Below are 27,776 nucleotides of genomic sequence, written 5' to 3'. Positions count from 1 at the left end.
CAGAGATCTCAATCAGTTCCTAGCTCAAGCACAGATTTCCTGTAAGTTTTTTTAAATGCTTGTCTTTCTGTTCAACAGCACCAACAGAGCTATAAGAAATCTTTCTCTTCCTTTGCTTTTGATGGCTTAATATTCTCCAGCTGCTTAACTGCTATGTCTCTTGGGTTTCTATCTAGTCTAGGTTTGCTAGCATCAGGACTGATAGCGTCCAAGGTCAAACAAAATCCCAAACTTTCATTCTAACATCAGCTAAGGTGTGTCCCTTACAAATACACCACTCAGCCTCCAACGCCGGATTCTTTAAAGCGTAAAATGAGACAAAGAAAATCATTTTATTTTTTGGCCCTTGTTTAGTTTGGAAAATTTGTGCACCACATAGAGCATCTTGTTCATATGCTTGTACAATGCTTCCTATAAAGTATAGGCTTTTTAACGTAAGTTTCCATAACTTTAACAAAAAGAAAAAGAAAGTAGTAATAACAATGTTTCTAAGTTAACATTTGCCTTTGGCTTCACTTCATTTTACTTGCTTATTGGACTTTTTATTTTTGGAAAAACAAGACTAGCAACAAGTAAAGCATGTCGCAGTCTGCCAAGAATTCAGTAAGCCACTAAAGTCAAGATAAGACCCAGAGCCAGAATGGTTTGAACTCCACTGGTTTTAACAAAACACAAACAAACAAACCTACAGATTCAAAGATACAAAACTTTCAGGCCTGAAGTTGCAGTAGGTCTAAATAAACTTCACTGTGTAAAGAATGAGTAAAAAGAACAAGAACAGAGACGTGAAGAAGCTGTCTTAGTTAAGATTTTTCCTTCAATAAAAAATACAAGATCAGGGGCTTTGTACCACTGAAATCAATGAACATTGGACCTATCTAAAATGAATACATTCTGTAAATTAAAAAGATATATTGGGAATGAGCATCAGAGGAGTAAATCTTTTAAATGGGCAAGCAGGGAAGCAAATAAAACACTTAAAAGTGAAATAATGCTTCAGCATCTGGAGCAGCATAAAAATTAGCAGTAAAACTAAGAAGTCAAAATGATCTATTCTGCTGCAAAAGCTATAGCTATTTGCTTTGTCGCCAGGAAGTAGTATACACAGGCATCCAAGGTAAACCGATCATTAACTTTAGGACCAACCTACACTATCTTGAGGACATTGTTACTGACCTAACGAAACACAACAGCAACAGGACATAGGAGAACGGTGCTCGCACAGTGCTTACTGTCATGATTCTTCAAGGAAGAAGTTGTTTTTACAATGGGAAGGGATCGCAAAAAAAGGAAAGGAAAATATTTGATGAATCAATGACTAGCTTTTGATAGAAGTAAATCATGCTGAACCTGCTCTAAAAAGTCTGCCATCCAGGAGCAGTGATAGTACTATAAGGCACTAAAGGCTTGATTCAGTTACTGAGTCAACAAATGACAGCTCATGACATCTGATATGTCCTACAATATTCTACCCTCTGTCTACCTTCCTACAGAAGTATTGTTCACTCTTCCTCTCCTGTAGGCCTTTTGTCTTATCTGCCAAGCACTTTCAAAAGTCTTGGATTCCCTAGGCTAGCTCTAGAAGTTGGATGTTATATTCAGTCTATTGACAGCTGGCTTAAATATCCCAACATGCTTTCACCACCTCAGACAAATTTGGCCTTGTAGGATGGTCTCTTTGTTTATAAAGTATTAATGTGGAGATTACAAAAGGTGAAGAGAATCAGACTGGCTTAGCACATTGCAATCTTCTACGTGAATCTTACATTTCTGCATAGATAAGTATTGGGTTCCAGCTTTTCCTGACTTTTAATATAGAAAATTGACAGTATTTGGGGATATATTTAATTGAAGGGCTGGAGGAATGATGAGAAAGTGCTGAGAAATGGTTGTATCAAAAACCTTTATAAGAAATGTCAATAATACAAAGGCAATGACAGAATCAAATGGAAGAAAATACTGTCAATATGAAAAAGAGATAGCCTGACTTGTGTAATATTGTAAAGCCTATTTCTGATGTAATAAAGTGCATGCTACTACAATGGATATCTTTCATATTTCATTTGCAGTATTTGATAGCAATTCATAGCTGTTAAGTAGCATTTCCCCTTCAGAACGAAAACATACTGGGAAAAAGTATACTCTCTGAACATCGTCCCGTAAGTATTTAGACAACAACAACAAAAAAAACAGTACGTCTAAATACATAGTAGACAGTACCTATAGCAGACTGAAATTCAGTAAAAACTGTCACATACAAAGAGCCCCAAAATAGGAATGTTACACACAGGAAAAAATATTAATATGTAATCCAATTTGCCCAGGTCTTGGTTTTGGAATTAGCCTCTAGATCATTAGAGGACACAAAAGAATACTATTTGCTTACATTTCTTTTTCCTGCTGTGTTGTTCTGTGTGTATCATTTACATCTGCATATTAAATTAGTAATTAAGAAAATAATGCTAAATATCTATACTCCCTCTAGGCATTTTATTGCAGAGGTCTACATTAAAATATCTCATCTATACCTGGTGATGATTATGCATTGCATATATTCTCTGTGCTGTCACTGTTACTGTAGAAACTGTAATGTATGGACTCTAAAATTAAAAATATTTCTCCCTTTTGGACAGATATAAGAAGCTATTGATAGAATCACTAAGAGATTTTAAGGGAAGAGTAAAAAAGCTGTGGCTTGTGAAATAAACGCCATTTGCTTACAATAAACCTTTGTTTGATCTTAATCAAGTTTGATTCAGCAAAATTAATATGAAGGTGTTTAGAGACCAAGAAACGCCCTGGACTGTGGTCTCCAGTTGAGGGTAGAAGTTGTACCACCTCCCACAGCCCCAGAATGCCACTGCCATTGGTCAGGGTGTAATAGCACTGGCTCTGCATCCTGAGTAACTCTTTGCCATTTGAGAGATTGGAAGGAAAAGGTAAGTTTTAGTACTTCTTTCTCAGATCAGCTAATTAGATTCTTAAGGCTGGAAATATTTTTTATAATATTTGTTTTATTTTAACATCCAAAATACTGATTCAAAGGCTGCAGATTGAGGAAATTATTTATTTTTCCCTAGATATGTCTTAGTTCCTTCCTGTGAAGAGTACAAAATCTTCATCAAAATATTTGATCTTAAAGCTGCTGCAGATGCCAATATCATTACAGCATGTTCCAATATATTACACATAAGGAAAGTACAGAGACACACAAACTCTGCAAACTAGTGCAGATGCTGTAGGCATAGGCAAAGAGGAATATTTTCACAGTTATATATATATATATATATATATATGTATATGTATACATGTATATGTGTGTGTGTATATATATATATTTATATTGTTGCTAAATTTGTCTATATGTACAAATACTAACATTAATAAAGCTCCATACCCTTTAAAAAACTTTTATATCTAGGCAACGTAAAAATTATTTTTAATAAACAAAACATAAAAATTGTAAATAATGTTGAATAATGAGTAATTTTATATTCAAGAATTCTTTATTCAGAGAAAAAATATTTATACTTGATGTTCGTATATGTTAGTATTACAGTTAGGTTTAATATATAATATCTTTTATAGTTGGATCATTTGAGATAAATGACAAGCCAAAGAAAAACAAGCCTATTGAAAATAGGCATCAAAAATTATAAATACAAGAAAAAAAACCCTCCAATATACTTCAGTATATTTCAGAGACTGTTTTTTTTTTTTTTTTTTTTTTTTTTTTTTTTTTTTTTGTAATGTAGCAGAAAACCTTTAGTAATCTTGGAAGCTAATACTGAAAGGTGCAATTCAACTAAATCTGCTCAAAGACAAGCCAATGTGATTCTAGCTTCTCCCAGCAACAGCTGAAAAGTCTTTTTGAATAAAGCAAATGAGGGAAAAATGAAAGCCTTGTGTTGCTGACCATCCTCAGAGGAATTTCATATCCTAATGCCTAAACCAGCTTCATAAAGACCTCCTTTCAAGAAGCTAAAATTCAACTTGTTTCTGAGCACATACATTCAAAAAAAAAAAAAAAAAAAAGTCTCATGCATTTCTTAATCTATTTTAAGTAGCTACACTGTAATATTTGTGTGTGTTATAGCATCACATAAGGAGAACAATTTATTAGACTTATGCACTGATTATTATCACTGTCTATGCTTTTGCTGAAATAAGTGGGAGTTATAGCTACAGGTATAAGTGAAGAATTCTGAATGGAACCTTGTGTTGAGCAGCTTATATAATAATAGTGAATTCATCACTGACAAGAGAGAGGGAATGAATGAATGCTAATATTCAAGCCCAGTGTGAATTTGCTACTATTTTACTAAAATATGGAATTTTTAAAATGGCAATAATTTGATTTTAAAATTCAGTTCTCCAAGTAACGAGAACAGGTGACTGTATTATGCCAGCACTTCACACTACTTTAAAAATAGTGTTGATTGGATAAAGAAAGAATGAAAAAGAAAGAAGAATATTGTCATTTATAGGTCTGTGGAAGACACAGACTGCTTTTTATTTTTTCCCCTAGTATTTTTCAGAACTGATATTTCAAATGTATCACACCTTTTGACCAGTTAAAATGACATATTCTGGCTGAACAGCTAGTGGGTGAACAAATGCTTTGATTTAGCTCATCTAGGGATGTCAAAGAGTAGCGTCCTAATATTTTATAATTCTACTCTTTGATGATGAAGAAGAAACATAAAATTACATTGTTGGACATTTCAAAATATGATTTATTGTGATAGACACAAAAATATAATAATTATCCTTCGGTTAGCTCCTCAAAACAACCTCCCTAATGGTGTAGTTGAAATAGATGAAGCTAGCTGAAAAGGGATAAACATCAAGATATGCTCCCCTTTTACCTTTGCAGATCTTTTCTCACAGAGGCCAGTAGTAGTGAAACTCAACAGGTCCTTCCTGAATTGAACTAACTGTTATTAAGGCCAAAAAAGTCTACAGAAAATCTCCAGTCTGGGGACTCTTCATGAAATAATATAGAATAAACCATTCAGCCATCATGAATAAACATGGGCTCCCCATCAGAACCTTTGTGGTATGCATGTAGGTACTATATTTATGAGATTAAATTTTCATAGATTCTTTACAATTACCAGATTACCCACATTTTTTTCCTATTCCTCCCTTTCAGGATAGGCGGCAGAATGAAGACCTTTGTAAATATTTTTCTTGGATTTTTTATCTTTGAGTCTGTTGGTGCTACACCCATCGCTGACACAGTAACATATGACTCTGAGATCTATGAAGTACAACTTGGAGAGCTGCTCCATCCATTTGTCTATGCTGACAACGAGCAGTCTGACCAGTTAGAGGTAATCAGAACTTCATTTATTCATCTGTTTTCCAAAATGCACAAATGTAGTGGCTACTGATGATTTTTTAGGCCATGAAAACAGCTATCACACAAGTTTACTCCTGTGTTTGTTATTGCCTTTGGTTGGTCAACAGTTTTCTGTGCTAACACATTGTACTTGATTGATATTTTCCTCTGTTCTTCAAATGTGACCAAAATATTTCCTGAATTTCATTTCTTAATTGTAACCTTTAAGAGTGCAGGCAGAAACTATTATGCCTCTCCTTGCTTTGACATAAGCTATACTGGATATTGTTCTGGTGATTTATCTGTCTGGATAAGGGACTGAGGCAGTTGGAATAGGACACCCAGGACTCCTCATGAAATGAGGTAGAGCAATGCTGTTCCCTGAGTTTATATCTTATAATAATAGATATGATAAATATAAGCTTTTCAGGCCATAAATGCCAGTAGTTATTATTACTATTAGGAAAGAAGGTAGAAAGAAGGAAGTAAAAGATGAGAATGTAAGAAAGATCACTAAAGAAAAACTGTTGAAATTCTGTTATACTGTGAGATCATAAGATGTGATACCTGTGCAAGAAAGGGACTCAATTCATTGACTTAAATGTCCTCTTCTCCTCTAAATTCCCATATTTTACTGGAAAAGGCCACATTAATTTTAACTTGACTCTGCTATTTAAACACAGGCAAAACCTCCACAAGGTGATATATGTAGTATATGATTCATGACTGAGTGTGAAGAGAATGCTCACCATAGAAGACTGATGAATGTTACATTTAAATAATAATATTTTTTCACTATTACATTTTTAGTTCTTTAGTGCTATTTCAGTGCTTTCTCATATAATATTGTATGTAATACATGAAAATCATTTTTAGTGATTCATGATTGTTGTAAGAGAGATAGTAACTAGTACTTCATAAAGATGAGATCAACATTGAGCAGCAGGCTGGAAATCAAAGGACAAATAGAGACATTTTGAGAATATAGACCAAAACCAGAGAACTGAAGAGAGAAAATATATCTGAAAGTTTGTTCTAGGATCAGAACATTATAGTTAGGAGGGAAAACATTTTCTTACCTAAAAATTGAGAACTTTGCCCTAAAGAAATGATTTTTCTTTTGCCTACTTCCCTATACCACACACAGCCAAGGCTCTTTACATACACATGCATTTGAGCTTTCTTCCCTGAAAATGTCAAGATTGCTTTCATTCACTGAATATCTGTTCTATCTTTATTTCTCTTTGACTAATAAGTCATACTTCTGTCTTTACTCTTAAAAATGAAGCCATATCAGTCCTATGGTGATGGAGGTCTCTATGCAAAGCTCTCAAACCTAAGCATCAACATTGATTTTTTGTGTGTGTCTTGCTATGGAGATCTAGTTTGAACAATAGATTTCTTAGTAATGCACTCAGTGCTAGATGTGACCTTCCAGTGCCATGCTCTTTCTATGAGATTCTACAACACCAAAGTATGGGGTCACCCCTTTCCAAGTTTCTGCAGTGGAGAGATTCCTTTTTTTTTTTTTTTTTTTTTCCTTTACATCTAAAAGAAACAAGACATGAAAAATCTGTTCTATTTTATCTTCTTGTAACGTTCTTTTCCAGAGCAGCATTGTCTCCCATTACTGAGCTCTTCAGGCAGTCATCTTAAAATTCTTCAAGTGAGAGTCATCCATCACTGTAGCTGGAAGGAATGTTACTTTATAGATGAACAGACCTCCCTGTGAGAGCGATTTTCTCTCAGACCTTTAGCCAAAATCTTTATTTGCTTACATTCCTCTTACCATATACAACCCAAAAGAAGCCCAAGTATTCACTATTCTTCAAAAACCAGGAGAGCTCAGTGGTCAGTGCTGTAGAAGTCAAGTAGCTTTTATGGATACATTTTATGGATTTGCCTAAGTCAGTAACGAAACCTATCTTTTAGCCACTCCACTTTAAACAATATTGCCATCACTCAAGTTTTAAACAAAATAATTTTTTTCTCAATTGCTGTTACTACTTTCCTCCCTGAAATGTTGTTATCATAAAGATATGAGCTACATAAGTGGCTCTATGTGTAAAACCCACTATTTATACAAGGTCACAGGTTAGTTTTTATTTTGCATAGCTTAAATGATGAGCAATACCACAAGGACCCAGACAAATAGCAGACCTTCATTCTATCCAGCCTGTGTGCAATAACTCTTTAGGGGCCTGATTCACATTTTTTTTTTTTACTTTTAGAGATCTCTGAATCATATCTTAGCTTTATGAGATAGGGGGAAAACTGAAATAATATTTTCTATCATTGCTATCTTTAATTTAAGAATTTAAAATTTAGTTAAGTATAAATCATTGAGTATAAAACATTTTTTGACTCTTAGGAAAGGGGTAAACTTTTCAAGGCTTGAGTTTCCAAACGATTTTCAGTAGGTCTAATTCTAATGAACTACTCCTCTTGATTTCAATTGGAGTTAGGCACCAATATACTCAAAGAATTGAACCAAAGTGTCTATGTCAGTTACGTCCTTCACAGAACATTACTCAATGAGTCCTGTAATCAGTCACTGAATGTATAACCACTAAAGGAGAAAAGATCTAGAGGTACTTAAAGTGGGATTCCTCCCACTCATCTATCTGGCTAAGATGTTGCATCCCAAGACAATCTTCTAACACAAGTGGGAAGAATTACTCTGTTGAAATACCTATCTTGCTCAAATAGATTTAGAGAAACCCTAGGCAGCTGTCTCAGACTGAGGGCCAAAATTTTAGCTTATTGAAATTAATTAAGAAGGAATCCAAGTTCACAAATTCTTTTCTATTTTTTCATGCTCTGGAAATATTCCTTCTGAAATATGTATGTCAAAAATGAAAATAAAGTTTACATGTGTCTGTACACACACATACACACACACACACTTCATTGGTTTAGGAGAAGTTTTTCTATAAATATCTTTCTCCAGGTAATGGTTGTTGATATTTTTCCATGTTAAACCTGCCTAGGTCTATTTTTCTCATAAATTTTAGAGCACCTTTAACATCTGAAAAAGTGATACTTGGAAATCTGAGTGTTACAACACTGCCTGCTAACTTTGACAGACCTATTTAATTTCTCAGTAATTTCATGGTATATAATAAATGCATGTTGAATCCATTTTCAATGCAAAGATTTTGCAAGGGGAAAGTACTTATTGCTGTGAATTACTTAGGAGCATTATAGTGAATCCTGAATCAAAGTTATGTATCATCATAGATTAGACAGGTCAAATTTGAGCCATGAAATGCGAGGTTTCCTAGGTTAGTGATATGTGGAAATCCTACCTAAGGCTTTTCATTCAAAGGATTTGTTACTGAAAAAAAAAAAAAAAAAAAAAAACGTAAGTAATTCATCACTCAGAATGAGAATTTGTATTTTTAAAGAGACTTTAAAGAGAATAGTATTAACCACAGATAGCGGGAAAATGGCAATGCAATAGAAAAGCTGATAACCAATAAAGAAATTCTGAGGTCCCGAAGGAAAAAGAGACTACAAAGGAGTGTCACTGAAAGGTTGCCTACAAACTGTGTTGGATTTGTCTTCTGAAACTGATGGTTACAACAGTATAAACATGAACTGCTGTATCACCTCTTTTCCTCACAGTAAGTTTTGTTATTATTTTCTATGAATATTTATATCACAGTGGGGTCCAGATGCCCCGGTCAAAACTGGGACTTCATTGTCCCAACTATTCTGCAAATATATACAAAGACAGAGCTCCTTCCTTAAAATGGATACAATCAAGCCATATTGTCAAAGGCATTCATTGCATGAGTGAGCTTCTCACTAATACAAATGGAAAGCTCAGAGTTTTTTCCCTCTTTGAAATTAAAATTTAATTTGGATAGTACATGGGGGAAAAAAAACAGATTGTAGAGACAGATTCCTGCCTACATTAGCTTCTAAAATCTAACAAAATCCTATTGCGAACTTTTGCTTACAGTGTCTATTTAAACACAACCAGTCCATCTCCTTTAGTTAGGAAAAGATCTAAATTATGAAAAAAACAGTCAGTGAAAAGATGGTGATATCAGAAAATATTTTCACCAGTGAAATAGGCTATTAGCAAGGCTGCGAAGAAAGGAATTGTCCTAGCACTGAGTAAGCAACAAAATCCCGCAAGGCATTAACACAAATTGGGCTGAGTCTGGATACACAGAAGAGGTGAGCTGGAAAGTATGGACCCTCAAAATAATCAAAAACAAGCACTATAAAAGCCTATACAAAAACTGTAAAACTTTCATGCTGCAGGCATGTGCATATGCAGACATAGCATCACTGTGGTTATCATAGCACATATTAAGACGAATCTCAGCTGTGCAAGAACTCCCTCTTGCAGTTCTTCAGAGTTCAGGGAGCCTTATGCTGCTGATTATACCTGTATAGCAGGTATCTGATTAAACAGGATCAAGGTGGATAAGCAATGGCTTCTGGGAACATATCACATACACTTTTAAATTTTATTCACTTTACTTTTTTTGAATTTGCACAACTAATGTGGAAGTTAGAAGCTACACAGCTGATATAATTAAATTTATCATCTGGAGCTTTATCTCAATGTAGGAAAATTTCTATTCTTTTTGAAGGCTTTGACTACAAATAATTTGTCATATAGTAAAAGTAAATATAAAAAATACCACAAGGTAAAAAGGAAGAATTTGAAATAGCATGTCATTCCCTAAGTCCAGTAGAGCAATCAAATAAGAGCTAGTCTCACCCACTTAATTGCCTGAAATATTATAATGACTAAATTTACTGGCAAAATATTCTTAAATACCTAAGACTCTGATACTGGGCATGACATTATTTACTGCTATCTTGGCTGAACTGAGTAACTACATCCATCCTCTGCCTCAGACTGGGTGGGATTCTCAAAGTAATTGTCCTGATCTAAGGCACTTAAATTCATCAAGCTGGGGCCCAATGCTTAAACACATCTATCACTCTGTTTGAAAGAGAGGGAACAGACATGTCACTTCATATGCCATGAAATAATGGTTAGATTACTTGCTGAATGGTTAGAATAGTTGATTCAATTTTCTCCTCAGCCTGAGGTATTCAGAGATATAGTTCTCATCTCCCAGGAAAGGTACCTAATCACGAAGTTCAAGGCTGATCCATGACAGGAGAAGCTTTCACTCCTTCTGTCTAGTCTGGATACTGTGTAGCCAAACACATAAATACCAGAAGGAGAGAAGAGAATAGAGAAAATGACTCTGTAGCTGATGGAGTGGCAGGCAGAGAGACCCAGTTTAGCTGTGCTCACTGCAGACTTACTCTAAGAATGCCAGGAGAGTGCTGGCATGTCTCTTTAACAGCCAAAAACTCCACAGTGACATTATAAAAACCCTAGAGAAGAAGCTTGTTATCTTGACTTCCTCGGTAATTTAAGCAAAGCTTTTTCCAGACTTCCAGCCTTGTTGCTTCTTCCAAAAAAGAAATAACGTGCATCATCCCTACTGATACGGGATGTGAAACAACCATATGGCTATTTTATAAAATTACTTCAAATTTCTAAATTGAACCTACTCATCCAACAGCTATATATTATTTTCTGAATACTGAGAAGCTTAATAATGTTTATCCTTTGCACTTCTATCCCATTTGAAAACCATTTAATATATGAAAATTTCAGGATCAGTCAAAAGAGGATTCAGACTTCAAAACAATTCCTTGTGCTTAGAGCCTGGAACATGGTCCGTACAGCTAGGAAAGAAGAGTGCTGTGGTTCTGAGCTCTGTTCTGAGTCATTTCCATCTTTGTTCATGTTCAAGGATTGTCTAATGTATAAGACATCAGTCATCCTTCAAAATGGTCCCAGGTCTCAGTTGTCTTTGTATCAGGCTGCAAACCCATGTTTCTTTTGGCTTGTTCTCCTCGTCCTGCCATGATTTGCCTCTTTGGATGCACTGCTATTTTGTTTCAATATCTCATCCACACTTTCCCCTGGCTCTCATTTGGAGGTTAGGATGTCTCCTGGAACAGAGGTGCTTCAGTGCCAACCTCCTCAGGCTAACAGTCATATCTCAGTTCCTCTGCTTTTTGGATGGATAGAGAATGAGTGCTTTTGTTTTCATTTGAACTGAAATGGAGTACAGAACAGGTGTGTAAATTTAGCAGACATGTTCTCTGAACTGTTTAGATGCAGAAATGTCTCATTCCCTGATAGATAGGGAAGACAGACAGCTTTAGATGTGAGATGTGAGACAGATAGTTTAGTAAATGCTTCTGAATATGGAGAATGGTAAATCCCACATGAAATTTCTGCCTTTGAAGATACATCCAAATTAGCAGAAACCTTTCTAGTCCTGGAGCTGTAACAGCTGTGAGCACTGTATCTATATCACTGTGGGTCTGAAATGTCTGTGCACAGTAAGCTGCAGAAATGAGGGGAAGAGCAGATCTGATATTACACTTTGGCCTTGACTTCTGGCAGAAATACATTGCTTCCATGTGGACTCCCTCATAGTCAAAGGTACAGGCACCTCAGGAAGCTGATTCACAACATATATGGCCTGAACCAGCCTCAGGAGTTGACTACCTGCTTCTGTGACTACACAGGGAGCCTAGGGGGTCCAAGTTGCTAAACACAACACTTAAATCCAATGCTTGATGTTAGGTGGAGTGAGTCCATGCCTTTCCTTTCATGTTTCTAATGTTGTTTGGTTGTAGTTCAGATTCAAAGCAATCATAGTGCATTTACGAAAAGCCAGGCTGGTGAACTTGGTAAAAGCTTGTTCAGCTCTAGCAATGTTCAGTCTCCCTAGACTATATAATTAAGTATGCTTGAGGCAGCAAACTCTTCTTTACAGAGGACTGCAGAATTCAAACTGAGGCAGCTTGTTAACATTTGGTTATGTTCCTGGCTGTGTTATTCACATTTTGGCTTGGATCACCAGGAGTTCTAACCTAGTGGAGAAATCTTAATTAAATAGCTGTGACTAGCTTTGCTTTTATGCCTCCTAACAGTGCAAAGGGCCCTGTTCTGATCTCAAAAACTGACATAACAGCTCTCTTCAAAATATTATTTCCCTTTCAAAATGTTATCATTTAACAATGTTCTAAAGAAAAGGGTCTGCTGTAGGCTGACTTACTTAAATATTAAATAACTCTCAACCCAAAATGATAGAAATAAAATCTGTAATTTCAAGTATGGAATAGGAGTTTGACTTCATTTGCCCTGTGGGAAATCCAGATTACCTCCATTTATATGGACTTTATGCATTCCCAGACAATAGAATTAGTAAGTAAAACTCTCTGTAGCAATGCTGTGCAGCATGAGTTTTTTACTAAGCTAAAATCAGATGAGACATAAATATATTTACTTTCGATATAAGAAGTCTTAGCAAGTTCTGTGGTCAAGGTGATAAAAAGACTACTTGTGTTCCTTAAGGAAGATTTGTTACAAGAACATCAGAATATACCTAAGTTTTATAAAGTAGAAGCCATATATATTAATTTCTAAAGAACTGAGTTACAGCTGTAGAACTCTGTAACAGAAATATTAGGATTGGTCCGAACAAAGTATGAAGGGAAATGTATTTGTATGTGTGTGTGTGTAAACCACAGTAGGAAAAAAACAAAATAATAATAATAAAAAAATAGGTTAGAGTGTTAAAGGGTTAAAGGAATGGTCTGCACTGATAATGAAACACACTTTACCCAACTGTACCACATCTAGAACACTGTTCCCAGCAGCAAAATTGAGGAATGTGTTGCTTATGCCAAAAATCAAAGCATCTGCGCTCTGAAAACATTACAGCACAGATGACCTCTCAGTAAAAGACCCTGTATCCCACCACTGGCAGGCAGAACTCAAAGTTGTAGTATAATATATACATCATTTTTTTCTGTGGTAGTCTTCATGAAAACAAGTACTTCGAAATGAGGAAATGGGCAACAACCTGGCCTAAGATTTACGGAGGCTGGAGCATCCATGATTCTGAGGCAAAAGACTACCCCAAAACAGCTGATTACTCCTAAAGAATATAAAATATCTGTCTGTAGCTTTCCTTGCCACTCAAGAGGAGCCCCAGAGGCATGATGAGGACTCAATAGCTTTTGCCCCTTGTGCTCTGTGTTGAACACAAGTGATCCTGGCCAGACCACATGTTTAGGCAACTGAAAGTACGTGAGTAAAAATGTCTGAATGATTAAAACCTATGACAGAACGAATGTGAATAGGTAAAATAAATTTACTTAGAATTTTTGTAAACAAATACCACTTTCCCCTTCTCCAACATCTCACATTGAGTTTTACTCCTCCCATACAACTTGTTGTTTATGTAGTTCTGTACATTCATATGACAACTTATCTGAAAATAATACCTTAGGTTGCAGAATTTGCAGTCTACATAGTTATTGCATTGACATGCAATTTCCTTCAGTTTCCCTGGTTTACAAATTTATTTATTTTTAAGACATAATAGAAGGAGAAAAGAAGACCTTAAATACAAAAAAAAAAAAAAAAAAAAAAGAAAAAGAAAAGAAACATGAGCCACTTTTCGGAAAAAAAAGAACAAAACCATCTCCCATAATTAGTCATTTTCCTGTAAAAAGAAAACTTTGGTAGTTTTGGAACAGTTGTGGGGGAATTGGTTTCTTTTGACTCACAAATCTGTGGTACAAGTGCCCCTTGACTTTTATAGTGTTTCTTTTTAAGTTGCAAATTTTTGTTTGAGTTTTAAAGCAAAGGTTCCATAGCAAAAGAAACATTAAGACAGTGGACCCTACACATTCAAAGTTATTATACACAATATATCCACTTTGATGCTAAAGGCTACCAAAATCTTTTAGACATAAAATAATAGACCATCTAGCACTGGAATGAAACCACCTCAGAAATAAAATGTGGCAACTAGTGATCTTCTAGCCTTGTCCTTTGCCTCCTTAAATCTCTTTATCTCCTGTGTTTTATTACATTGTATGGATTATGTGAATTCATAGTACTCATGCAGGTTCCTGTATTCTGTATTCCTCTCCTGCTGGCTACTATCTTGTAGACAGATGAAATAATAATAGTAATAATAAAAAATCAGAGAGTAATGCCATTAAAAGATATAGAAATTTTCTTCTCTCAATTTTTGAATAAAGTGCATGTTGCCAAAAACAAACAAACATCTGGAAGACAAAAGACCATTCTGTCTTTTGTAGCCTAAGAAACATCTTTCTCTTGTTACAATTGTGCATGATCTATCAAATACATAAATGATAGAAAGCTGCCTGGATCAGATGACTGATAATATGAAACAGACTTTTCCCTCTAGGTTACTGGTTCAAATCCAGCCTATGTATAGCAAGCAAATATTGCTCATGTTTTGCAACTGATGTGTAACACACCTGCATCAGTAAACTCCTCAGTTTCCAGTTAAAAAAAAAAAGGCAATCTCATAAAACTCACCATAATAAATGGTGCATAAGATTGAATAGATATTAATGCTCACTGCTTGAGAAAGTTTCTCTAGGTCTCAGATTCAGCATCTTGTCAAAGAAAAAAATATGGGAGGCTTTCCTTAGAACCAGATAATATCCTATTATAAAAGAGTGAGAGATGACAGTGTAGAAATTATAACCTGATTTCCTTTGAGCAGGAAACAAAAATACTAGAAGTTAATATCTCTGCCTTGGTACCCAACAACTGCAGCTTGTGATTAACCAACAAAGAACACTTGAACAACAAAAGGCAAAATATTTATACTATATCTATAATATACTATATATTTAGTAATTTACAAATTACTAAACACAAGCCAATAAAGTAAGCCCTTATATAATCAGACATGCCTAGCGGTCAATATAGATGGCCTAAATCCCATGACAAGTGTAAGAAACGTTATCTTAGATCTGAAGTTTACAACTGTCTCTTGAAAATGGTCTTCTCCAGAACACTCTTTTCAGTAGAACTTCCACAAAAAAATGCACACAAAGCTGTTAATAGGTTTCAAAATCTCATTGGGTTTTGTAGTTCCAAAGTTCAGGATGGAGACTTTTACCTGATTTCCACAAAACTGGTGAAGGACTAGACAGCATGTGTAAACACTTTAGTGCAGTACTACCCTGGGTCAATAAAAATCTGGAATGTGTCTCTCCCTCTAGGCTTCCTCCATTCAGAGAACATCTGTCCCCATTTCCTTTGATCTCAAAGTCTTCTTTTGATTTGTCCCCAAGTCCATTCCTGGTTAAGCTGTCTTACTGTCAGTGCTGCAGGTGGGAACATTGTGTGTTCATCAGAACAAAGTGAAAAGGTTCATCCTTAGTCTTATTTACACCAGCAGGTTACTCACCAAGTTCAGCTGAAGTTCTTTTTGCTCAGTTGATTACTACTAATTTTACAAAGTTTACTAACTGTATCAAGGCATACTTATCTTGAAGTCCTACTTAAATAACAGTATCTATGCCTTATTGCAATATAATCAAAGAATATACAAAGAACCTTACGAATGTTCAGTCACAATCCGAGTTTGTGAGGTTCAGAGTGCTCTGTGAGGTTTTACATTACTTCCATATTCTCTGTCTTCAGTGAAACTAAATAATGCAAAATATTTGGATCTATGGCCACTATCTAACTTAAACCAAGTTATTTCTGTGCAAAGAGTAGGTTTTAGATGGTCATTTATAATGTTCCCAGGAAGTCCAGGATCATGATGTTTAATACTGCTAGCATCTTATGTAGTTACACTACATGATCCAGAGAGTTTATTATAAAGTATAAAATGTTTTCTCCCAAAGTTGTGATAGATATATATATATAGAGAGAGAGAGAGAGAGTAAATATGTGTATATATATATATAAATGTATGCAACCAGGAATAATAAGATAAAATTAAACTCTACTTGTTGAAGATTGTATAATTAAGCTAAGAGCTCACATAGGTATTAGAACTCAGGAAAAGCTTTACTCATACGCAGGACTCAGATCAAGAATCTCAAATCTGTTAGTTCCTTTAACTTGTACTATCTACATAGACGATCTGTTTTAGAAATTCCTAACTACCCACTCCAGATGCAATCTACCTCCTTTCTATTCCTTTACAGCTGGAATTTATGGGCACCGTGTGAGAGATTTTGACAATTCGTTCTCCACTGGGACAACAAAGTGAGCAGTAAATGGGGATGAGGTCAACTGAAAAACTGGGGATTCAATAGTTTTTTGGTGCTGCTGTAGGGTGCAGTGGAGGGAAAGATTTTATAAAGCTTAACATTACGTCTCAGTGCCTTCGCACTGGGGAGAAAGGTACTGTGGTAAAAATCCTACTTCTGAATATACCTTAGATAAAGACTGAAGAGTGTTAACTGCACCACACTACATCTACAGGGGTGGATGTATTATGTAATAGTTAAACAGCACCTCATATGCGCTAAGTACTGTAAGGACACCAATTCACTCTCAAGACAGACAGAAACTATACTATTACACATGGTGTAATCAAGATTTGGTGGTAAATTCCAAAGGCCACACAGCTACAGTGCATTCTCAATGCCTTGATAATATTATTATATCAAACTACACTGCATGTTTGCAAATGTAGGCCCCTCTGTAACATGCCTGCCAAGTCTGCACTTTCATGAGGGATGATATGACAAGAGAAAATTGCTGCATTTTCATTCTCATCCTGAAGTTGTCAGGTAGCAAAATCAGCAGAATACAGCTTTACAATTACTGTTAACATAGCAAAATTGATTGTTTGGTTAATTATGTTGAGTGGAGTATTTAAAGAAGAAAAAATAAGGGTTCTAATCCCATGCTAGGATTTGTAAGATGTTATAAATTCTTCTAAATCAAGATTTTATCTAACATTTTAATCTATATTCTTACTTCTTATTACTACATATTGTCATCGCTAATGAATGAAGTTAACCTGGACTTCAGTCATTTAGACTGAGAAAAATTTTGACATAAACACTATTACAGCAAGTATTAGACTGCAGAATTCTTAGATGATAAGATTTTTTGAACATATTATTGTTCTTAAAGCAGACTCTGCATAACTACATTACATTTGGATTTATCTGTTAGAGTTTACAATTTTATAGTCAAGTGACTGTTATCTGTTTTATTTTTCACAGTAAATTTTCATTTATCACACAGAATATATCCACTTTGTCGCAAAGCTCATTGGTTTAACTTTACATGTGAAAAAAGCATTTGATTAGTACATATTCTCATTAATGAAGTACATGCAGAGTGTGTTCATGTGTATATACAACAAAACACTAAAAAATCTGAGATAAAAAGTGAATAAGCATGTTGGAATTTCATAAATTGCTTACACACACAGCCAAAATTAGTGATAGCTGCCAGACAAAATGTAGCTATAGCACTAAGTTTCAGAACATACATGACCTCTAGTGGTAGAAAATGGAGCCCGTAGAGGAGCAGAGGCCAGTGGATATAAACAGTAACATTTCCTGTACCCTCTTAATTTTCCCCAGACAGAGATTGGGACAGCTCTACCTTCTGTAACTCAGGAGAGTTATTCTTCTGCATCGTTGACAGAAGAAGCTGAGGAGGAAGCATCAACACCAAAATTAATTGATGGCTCTTCAGCACAAGGGTCTGGTGTGCTTGGGCCTCAAACTCACGACGGTTAGTGGAAAAGAGAAACAAGCTTTGCCTGTGCAGCTTTCCTGTTCAGTGAGCCCACTTTGCCTGCTAATGAATCTGCATCTCTCTTAATAAATTTCTATCATATCTATCAGGAATGCTCTGAGGTCAGGTAGGCACCCAGTCAAAATGTTTCCATGACATGTTACCACAAGAATGTCTGTGCACAAACAGAGATTTTTTTCAAATAAAAATGTTACTTCTTCAACATTGCCAGTAGTTGACAAATGCTACCCTTACATTTTTATTGACAGATTTCAATATTGTTATCAGACATCTTCATTTTTTAATGGTTTGTTACATGATTTTGATAAATGTGTTCATAAAAACATAATCAAAATGTTGGAGACCTTTTGACTATGAAAACTAGAAACTTAGGAAACTTAGGAAATGGAAAAAAAATAGCAAATTCCCTGTGAACTTGATTTTCTGTTATTCTGATGAGCTCTAGTCCAATATAAGCTTTCTACAGCTCATAGGGGAATTAAAATTCTAAAACACAATCTGTCTCTCTCCTCCACAAACATCACTATAATAATAATAATTAATATTCACTAGCAGCTACATCAGACTCTGGATTTGAAGCTCACAAGAGTTATCCACTGCTGTGATGAGTCTCTGTGTTGTGTGGTGATTAGCATACAACAACAGGAAGAGCCTGAAGACTATTTTTTACTATGTCTAGCAGCATAATTGAGTTCTGTGGAAGAAAAATGAAAAAAAAGAAAAGAGAGAGAGAGTTCATATTTCCAAGCTTGTGTGTCTAGTAAAGTGAATTATTCCTAGTCTTGTTTTTATACATATTGCTACAGAGCCTTGACCAGACAAAAAAAAAAAAAAAATACTGATGTCAAAACAAATAAAAATGGGAGTGAGAATGTCCCAGGACAATTCTGTTAAACCCATGCAATTTCTTTCAGTTTTGAAAGGATGTTTCAAAGCATTTCACATAAATATAACATATTATGAACTCTTTATCTGTCAACCTTTTGGAGTACTGAATGCAAACCAACTAGTGCCTGGACTAAAGATATGAATTAGAAGCTCGAGGCTATAACATACCAAATCAGCCTTTTTTATGTCTTCATGTTGCTTTCAACAACATTTTTTTCATGTCAGATGTTGCTGCTGGGCTTGGCTTCCTACCGGCTAGAAGAGTATGAGACTCAGAAATGCCGAGCCAAGTTCATTTTTCTTGTTGACATCTGTTTGAACCCTTCCCATATTTCTGTGCTTTTTCAGCCTACACTAGCCAAAGGTGACAAGCACCACTCTGCTAAGAACAGAAAAGGGACAGAAGGAGAAACTTTCTTCCTGTTCTATGTTGCAATATTTTGTAAAAAGGCAGACATCCTGAACTTTACTTTCATTTAGGCCTAGATTCGTTGGAATAGTTCAAGGTGTGGCAATTCATTTTCCTCATGTTTCAGGGTTGCTCCCAGCAGCTAATTTAAAAACTCCTGTGAAGGAAGTTAGGGAAAATATAGGAAAAGTCACATTTCTCCAGAAATGTTAATCCTGGATGTCATGGGTTGCCTTAAAGGACACAAAATATATTGCCTTTGCCATATATTGCCGTTGGAGGACTGTTCTTCAGTTAGTTATTGCTACCTGTTGGTAACTGCCATTTTGCAAAGATTAAGAAGGCAAAACTACTGTGTAACCCTAATTACCTGTGCAAGCAGCCACGTCAGAGAGAAAATGAGGATAAAAAGTTCAACCACATTTTATACCCATGAATTATGCTACTAGTTAAACTAACTACAACATTCAACCAGTCATGTGCTACAAGGAGAAAAAAAAATCTAGCATGAAACAGGAAAGTATTTTCATGGTATTGAAAGATAAGAAACAGATATGCTGATTTCTACCCTTAATCAAAGAAAAAATGTATCAAAAGAAAATGCACATTGAAACTGATGATGTTTCCTACTCAATATAGCACTCAAAGCACCTAGTCAATGCCATAATTCTCACTTAATTTGAACAGTATCATCAAAATAAACTTCTGACTTCCCTTTCCTCATACAATTTAACTGAGATGAAAGGTCTTGCTTTTTATTTTCATAGACTTCTAGTGGTAGCTAAATGTTTTTGTTTTGTTAACCCACAGCTTTCAAGCTATTTTAGCTCAGAAGGATAGGAAAAAAAATCCTGATGTTGAAATTCTGAATCAGACACTCTAATTAAAAACAATGCAAAGGAAATTGAGATTCTGTGTCCCTGGCTCTGTAGAAAAATATTAATTTCCTCACAAATTATTCAGCAGTAATATTTACAGAATTAAACTTAGGAAACTGTAATAAGTTTCAGAATTGCCATATTTGAGTGCTTAAGGTAGAATAGCAGCTACAGAGGTCAGCATAACTATAGCCTTGCAACACTAATAAGGAGTAATTAACTTTTATTAATTTCTGTTTCTCCTAAGAAAGTTACTAATGAAAAATGATTGCTGCTTTTTTTTCACTGCCATTCTTACTACTACTTATGTAATCTGTGTCATTTCTTTTTCAAATGATTTTGAAGTAAATGTGTTGATGTATTTTGTTCCAAACCTCACATACACACCTTAATATGGTATTCTTTAATTGATCTACTCTTTAATATAATTTTACTGTGGACTACAGACATCACTGAATATTGTATAGGGTTTGTACACTGACAACCCAAACAAAATGTGGGAAAATGAATTACTGATCACATACCTAATTTTTCTAGTCAAACAGTAAACAAGATTGTTTTATTGGCACATTATATACATGAATGTGGATTGTGACTATTTAAGGAGATATGAAAAAAGTCAAACCAAATCTGCTAATGTCATTAGAACTTAGCACCTTTGCTCTTCTTGGGATGTTACAGTGAGCTACACACCCTGGGGATAAACAGTGTAAACGTAAGCATCACTATCTACTTTTGAGCTACTTTTATAAAAGAAGGTCTGAATCCTTGAATGCTTGGGAGTGATTTCAATTAAATGTAGCTACAAAATTGAACAAACAACAATGGCATATGTAGATCTTAGTATACATAATTTTTACACTGTTATACAAGAGCTTAAAGATCGAATTGTGAGAGTGCATTCATGAAATGCATTGCAGTATATAAAAAATTTTTACTATTTACTATTCCCATGAATTTCTGCATAACACAGACTGTGAGATTTGCTTGTTCTTTTTTTTCTTTAAGAAGAGTTTGACAGTGAATAAGAATCTAGGAAGCAACAGAAAGGAATAAAAGCCTTTCTATCATACTAGCTCATAACAGGAAGGTGGCATTGATAAATTTGAAAAAAATGTGTATGAACAGTCCAGGAAGAAAATTAGGCTGAATACTGGAAGATGATGCCTAACTAACACAACATTTCTCATTTTTTTTTTTTTAATGTATTTGTGCACTTCTTGACTCCTTTGTGTATTACCCTCAGTTGATAGCAGTTCAGTTCCTCCACAGAGGAGAGTGCGAGCTAGCTAAAATTATGTTCTCCTACTCATAGCGGACTTAATTGCCAACAACTACAGGTAGTTAAGTGATCCCTGATCAGTGTAAACTCTTAGTCAGTCATTACGGCGGATGTTTTACTTCTTCATCTAGATGGAAGCAAATAGTTGCCAGCTTAGGAGGAAATGGAATTTATCTGGCTGCTGCCAGCTAATATTCTATTGTTACAATCTGAGTAACACTGTATTAGAACAAGCAAGTAGAACCACCTTGTAATAGACATAGACAGAAAAGAGTAACTAGTTTTAAGAAAGAATTTAATCACTCTGTTGGTGTTAGTATATGATGAGACGATCAAAAAAAGAAGCAGAGTGAACACTATCATCTACAAAGTCCTATGATTCTGTGCTTAGGCAAGCATTTTGTAACAATTTATGTATCCTTTTCCTATGTTTTTTTCATACAAAACTAACTTCTATTCTTTTGTAGGTCTTCCAACTTGCCTTTTGTGTACATGTCTAGGAACCACAGTCTATTGCGATGATCGTGAGCTTGATGATATTCCACCACTTCCTAAGAAAACTATGTACTTCTACTCCCGCTACAACAGAATCAGAAGGATCAACAAAAATGACTTTGCTAACCTGAGTATGGATGATAGTATTGATGCAATTACATTTAATTTCTATTAATTCTGGCTCATACTAATCTAAGGCATAGTGATTTATTTCATATAATGTTTGCATATAATCTCAGTAGAATTATAAACATATAAAAAAACTATTTGCTGCTTTTGAATCTAAAAATCAGTGGTTTGAATGTAGATTCTCAGAAAAAGTTTAGAATTAGTAGAAATAATGATGTTTTACATTGTTTCTGCTTTTACTTCTAACTAACCTTAGAAGGGAAGAAAAAAAAAAAACTCGTGGAATATTTGCAGCATTTTAGAGAGCATTTTCTTCCTAAACAAGACAAGCTCTCAGGTAGATGTACATTAAAATATTAGCAAAGTTAGCAAAGTATCTGCATGAAAGGAGTTTTACAATTATATAGATATATTTTAATTAGTGTATTCCAAAATTATCTAGGGAAATCTTAAGCAAATTGAAAGGCAGAAAATATTTCCAGAATTATGATCAAAACCAGCCAGAACTGGCAGTGACTTGGAGACATTCTGTTTTCTATTTTTGTGTTTCCAACTAGAGAGTCCTTAAAGATACTTCTCAGAAAGTATTAAGCATTTCACTATTTTAATAGGAACTGATCTACATGTCATTCTGAAAATCAAACCATGTTCTTCGTTTTGTATTTTAGGCCTAACTTTATGTAGCTAATGTTTATTGATTTTAATGATAAAATATGGCACATTTTAAAAGGTACCCATATGATCTCATCTGAAATAGGGTATTTTGAAAAGTACAAGTAAGACCTCATCTGGATGTTATGAACTGTTCTTGTCACCTATAACCGAAGTGGAATCAGTGCAAAGAAAGAGTACTATGATAGATCAATGAAATGGAAAGAGTCTCTTATGAAAGAAAACTGTCAGGGGTTGGGTTGCTCAGCCTAGTAAGGTGAAGATAGGAAAGATATACCCCATACTATTTGTTATATAAAGAGACAGCTATCACATAGAGAGCTAAGAATAGATTTGATTGAAGACTCTTCACTTACTTATAATTTAAATAAACTGTTTGCCTTTTTATTTTTTTAATTTTTCAAGTTTTACATATATCTTGAAATGTTACTCTATCAAATTTCTTTACCAGGTAATTTAAAGAGGATTGATTTGACTGCAAACTTTATATCAGAGATCCATGAAGATGCCTTCCGGAGACTGCCTCAACTTCAGGAGCTGGTGCTCCGTGAAAACAGAATAAGGCAACTCCCTGAGTTACCATCCACTTTGACATTCATTGATGTTAGTAACAACAGGCTTGGTCGCAGGGGAATACGTAATGAGGCATTTAAAGTAAGTCTGGGTTTGATGGAAAAATCTTTTCTTCCACTCTCCAAACTAAACTGGGATGTGGTCAGAAGAGAAGCCAAGTGTCTGTTTATACTTAACTATTAAGGTTACAGTCACTACAACTTTGCTGGCTGCCAGGTTGGCTATAAAGATAGAGGAAGATAGAGGAGCACTATCAGCTGGATATGAGAACATTTCTTCTTTGGCACAGGGACCCATACAAGACAGCACACTATGGCAGGCTACAGTTATGCACCAATGGCTCACATTACTAGAGATACTCAGGAGGACACACTCCAGAGAGCTGCTGGATCTCTTCTTACAAATAGGCAGGAGGGACTTCTAAAGGGCAAAGCTATAGATGCTCCTTCTTCACTCATACTCTTCCATGTAGCTATGTGGGAACTTTCCATGGTATTCATTAAATGTATATACTTTCTTCCCACCTTGAACATCAGGGAAATTGGAACCTCTGAATGACCATCCTTCCTCAAGAGTTCTGCTGGGGAGAAGCAGCCACTTGCTGCCCCTAATTGCATATGAAATCTCAAGTCATTAGTTTATGTTGGAAATACAAATAGAATATAGATTAGATTCATATGTTAGATCTGGCTCATATGCACTATTCAGTTGTCTCTAATTGCTAGTTATAACCAGCAGTCTCTGAATTTTTCCTTTGGAAGGTAGCTTAGTAATGAGGCAGCTAGGGGCAGCTGCTGAATCAGAAACTTTTTCCTAGACCACCATAAAGGAAGTATTGAGGATGGGAAGGACGGAAAAAAAAAAAAAAAAAAAAAAAAAAAAAAAAAAAAACAGCCTCACAAAGTAAGACTCTGGCCTACCATACTTTTTTTCTTCACTCTCCTGATTTTAACCAGGAGAGGTCTCAGCCCTGATATTCCATACTTACCAAGCACTTTCACTTTAATATCTCAAAGACCTTTGTCAACAAGAATTGAACTATAATACTCAGAGAACTAGATACTATAACTTTAGTGTATAGAAAAGGGGGAAAAATGAGATCATTCTACTGAGCTTTATTGACCTGGCCAAATTTACATCTTAGTACTTTATAACTATCTGTGATTGCAAGAAAAGGGAGAGTTGAATATCCTTATAGAGAGACACTCAAGGTTCATAAGGAGTTAAATGGGATAGATGTAATAAGGGACTTACATCCCAACTGCCCAGAGAGCCCTGGGAACTAATGCAGAGGGGTTGCTAATGGGATGCTGTTAGAGGTCAGATGTCCAAGTAGAACTAAAGTTGTTGTATTCTAAGGGCCCCTTAAATCTACTAGAACTATTTCCTTACCTCAGTTATCTTACCCTTGAGTAGCTGCTGGCTGTGAAGCAGATGACAGATGTTGTTGAAAAAATAGAATATGCATGTCCAGCCATGATGGAAATTTGGTCAGTGTATACAGAGTACACTCTGGGGCTGTGCTCACATACTCTCCAGTCACCTGACTCCTTGCCAGATCTTCCACAGGTGTTTTTACCGCACTATCAGATCAAGTTGCTTCTTGCTAAGGAAGTGCATGATTTACCTTTTCAAAGGATATGAGAAATTTATTTTTGTCTTAGGCATTTATTACACAGTTGTAATTTGCTTCACCACCAATGAGCTTCTGCAAAATTGAATAAGCTTGCCACAAAAGCAATAAAATAGACTGAACATGAAGCCTTTCTGCATAGTGGCTTGGGCATTTTTCACTTTAGAACAACATCACTGAAATGAAGTCTCTAGTTAAATACATTTCAAAGACACTTTTCCCTTATTTTAATCCAAATAGCTTATCTCCAACAGTAATGGGCCTCAAACTGTGTAAATGAAAGTCTATGACTATCTTTCAGTTTCTACCTTTTCATTCATACAATGCTGAAAGAAAATGAGTCAGTGCCCAATGTTGTTTATTACTTTAATGGATTTCAGAACTATTTGCTAGAGATTTTCAAAAATTTCTAACATGCATACATTTCTTTCTCTGCTTTTCTCCTTCATCCTCCAGGATCTGCATGAACTACAGTATCTTTACATCACTGACAATAACTTGGATCATATTCCATTGCCACTCCCTGAAAGTCTTCAAGCTCTTCATCTTCAGGTAGGCTACAAAGAAATGGCTTTGTGTATCATTTTCAACTAGTAAGTAAAATCGGAAAGGGTAACTATTATCTTCTGTTTTGTTTCTTCTATCTATCCAAAAGTATCCTTGTTTGGACTAAACAAATTATTGGAAGCATACAATGGACTAATGATTGCAATATTTGAAAGAAGTAAAATTTGGATCAACTGAACATCAATTACTAGAGTTTGCAATATAATATTTTTTCAAACATAAAATGCAGGGTTTATTGTTAGTACAAGCCAAAGTCAGGTTTACAGCATTCATCGAGAGCAGCATTCATCTATATCAGTAAAGGACTTCAAAGACATAAATCACTTACATATTGCTCCTACAAATCCTTCAGCAGGAATCCTTTTAAATATCCAAAGAACATTACTTTACATATTGGTTGTATCTATGCTCGGTGTATTTCATTCTCTTAACACAAGTTATTCCCAATTGTTAACATTTTTTCATCCAAGCTCTTCTGTTTGACTGTGCTAGAACACACTATTCGTCTTCTTTCTGAATTCCTATTTTTTGTATTTCCTATTTTGTGTACCTTTATTTCTGGTTTCTTCCTTTTATCCTTTTTCATCTTTGTTTCTTTATGTTTATCTTTTCTCTTACCAGTGCCAATTTTCATTATCAGAGGATATTTTTGTTTATTATACAATGCAGAAAAAAAGCTTTGAAAAAAATGATGCACCATAGCTAATTTGACTTCTACCATCAGTATATCTACAGAAACATTCTATCAGTTAGCTGACTGTTGTTTTCACCTTGCCATGTCTATAAAATAGTCAGTATTATATGTTACAGATCAATAAAGCTAGTATTTGAGCTGGATTTTTATCTGCACCAATTTCTGACTCCAAAGTAATGAGAAAAGAAGAATTTTCAGATGGATCTCATTTTAGGGCCATTTAAGATCATTTTTTTAGGTCATTTTTTAGTCACAATTTCCAGACAGTCCTGGGTCTTAACACTTCATCATTGAAAATGCTTTGTTTCAAGAATAAAAGCTCAGTGAAGATAAGGTATATAACAGATATTTAAATCAAAGAAATGCATTTTGAAAATTTCATTTTTCCCTGTATATATACAGCTAAGGGTTGGGCTAATGTGAGAAGGCCTGAAGGAAAGTTATTTGTCACATATCAAATTCTAGATTTGTGGTTTTGCAGGTTGAAGCATATCAAGCTGTCAGAATGATAGTTATGGTTCTATGATGTTTTTGACTGGCCTATGATGTTTCCAATGTGGATTAAGTAAGATTGTTCAATATGATCCCTGAGCTCCAAATCACTCTGTTCTTCTAACAGGTTCCTCCTACAAAGACTGTTTCTGCTATGCAGTTTGAGTTATTTTGTTTTGAAGTTTTCACTGGCTGAGAGATTTCCTCTGCTTGGGAGACTTCTCAGCTGGCCACTTGCAGCCACTAGCTGAGCCTTTGTGTTCAAAATAATATTTCTCTAGGCCTTCAAAGATTAAAAAATTATTTTCAAGAAACTATCCTCATAGATATTCTGCATTTTCTTTTTTTTTAGAACAACAACATTCAAGAGATGCATGAAGATACTTTCTGCAAAATGAAAGATTTTAATTATGTCCGTAGGGCTCTTGAAGATATCAGACTGGATGGTAATCCCATCAACTTGAGCAAAACACCTTATGCATATATGTGTCTACCCCGTTTACCAGTTGGTAACCTCATCTAAGCTTTGGCAGAGGCCAATGCTGCCATATGCCATGAGAATCTTTAAAGACAAATGCTTAAGTCTTTACTGCATTAAGCAAAATGCATTTTTTTCACATCTGACTACATTGGGAAATATTTCCATTAATAATGGCACTGATTAATCAGATGCAAAGAATAATATAAAGGCCAAAAGACAAACCTGTTACGTACCCAAATATATATCCTAGATCAACTCAATATGAAGAAAAATATATTACCACAAAAACTGCACTGAAGGCAATAGAAGATCAGTGTAAATTCATAATTTTATAATTAATCAGTCAATTTAATGTAGGAATTCTAAAGTTAAATAATTTTGTGTTAAAACTTAATTATAACACAGTAAATAAAGAAAAAAATGCACATAATTCAATATCTATCCCCTTTCCATTTAATTAAATACTTTACTCTCTGAGACAGATATATTTTTCTGCTCCTTTCTTAAAATATTTCTTTAATTTGGAAAACTAATAATAGTATTTCAAAAAGCATGTTTTCTTTAGAAAACACGGAATCTTTCTTTGAAGCAACAATAAGATATAG

General features: G+C 35.0%; 1 protein-coding gene across 1 annotated transcript; it reads left to right on the top strand.

Moving 5' to 3' along the window:
* The first annotated feature begins 11 nt into the window (after positions 1-11).
* Positions 12-27,213, top strand: EPYC (epiphycan). The gene is made up of 7 exons (XM_062568212.1): positions 12-41; positions 5,156-5,336; positions 17,801-17,954; positions 21,903-22,061; positions 23,183-23,385; positions 25,394-25,489; positions 27,043-27,213. The coding sequence occupies exons 2-7, from the start codon at positions 5,169-5,171 to the stop codon at positions 27,211-27,213; spliced, it is 951 nt and encodes a 316-aa protein (XP_062424196.1). The 5' UTR covers positions 12-41; positions 5,156-5,168.
* The last annotated feature ends 563 nt before the right edge of the window (positions 27,214-27,776 follow it).

Source organism: Rhea pennata, chromosome 1 (assembly GCF_028389875.1).
Source record: "Rhea pennata isolate bPtePen1 chromosome 1, bPtePen1.pri, whole genome shotgun sequence".
NCBI classification, from domain to species: Eukaryota; Metazoa; Chordata; class Aves; order Rheiformes; family Rheidae; genus Rhea; species Rhea pennata.
Note: the sequence above shows the minus strand (reverse complement) of the source record. Positions and strands in the feature narration are given on the sequence as shown.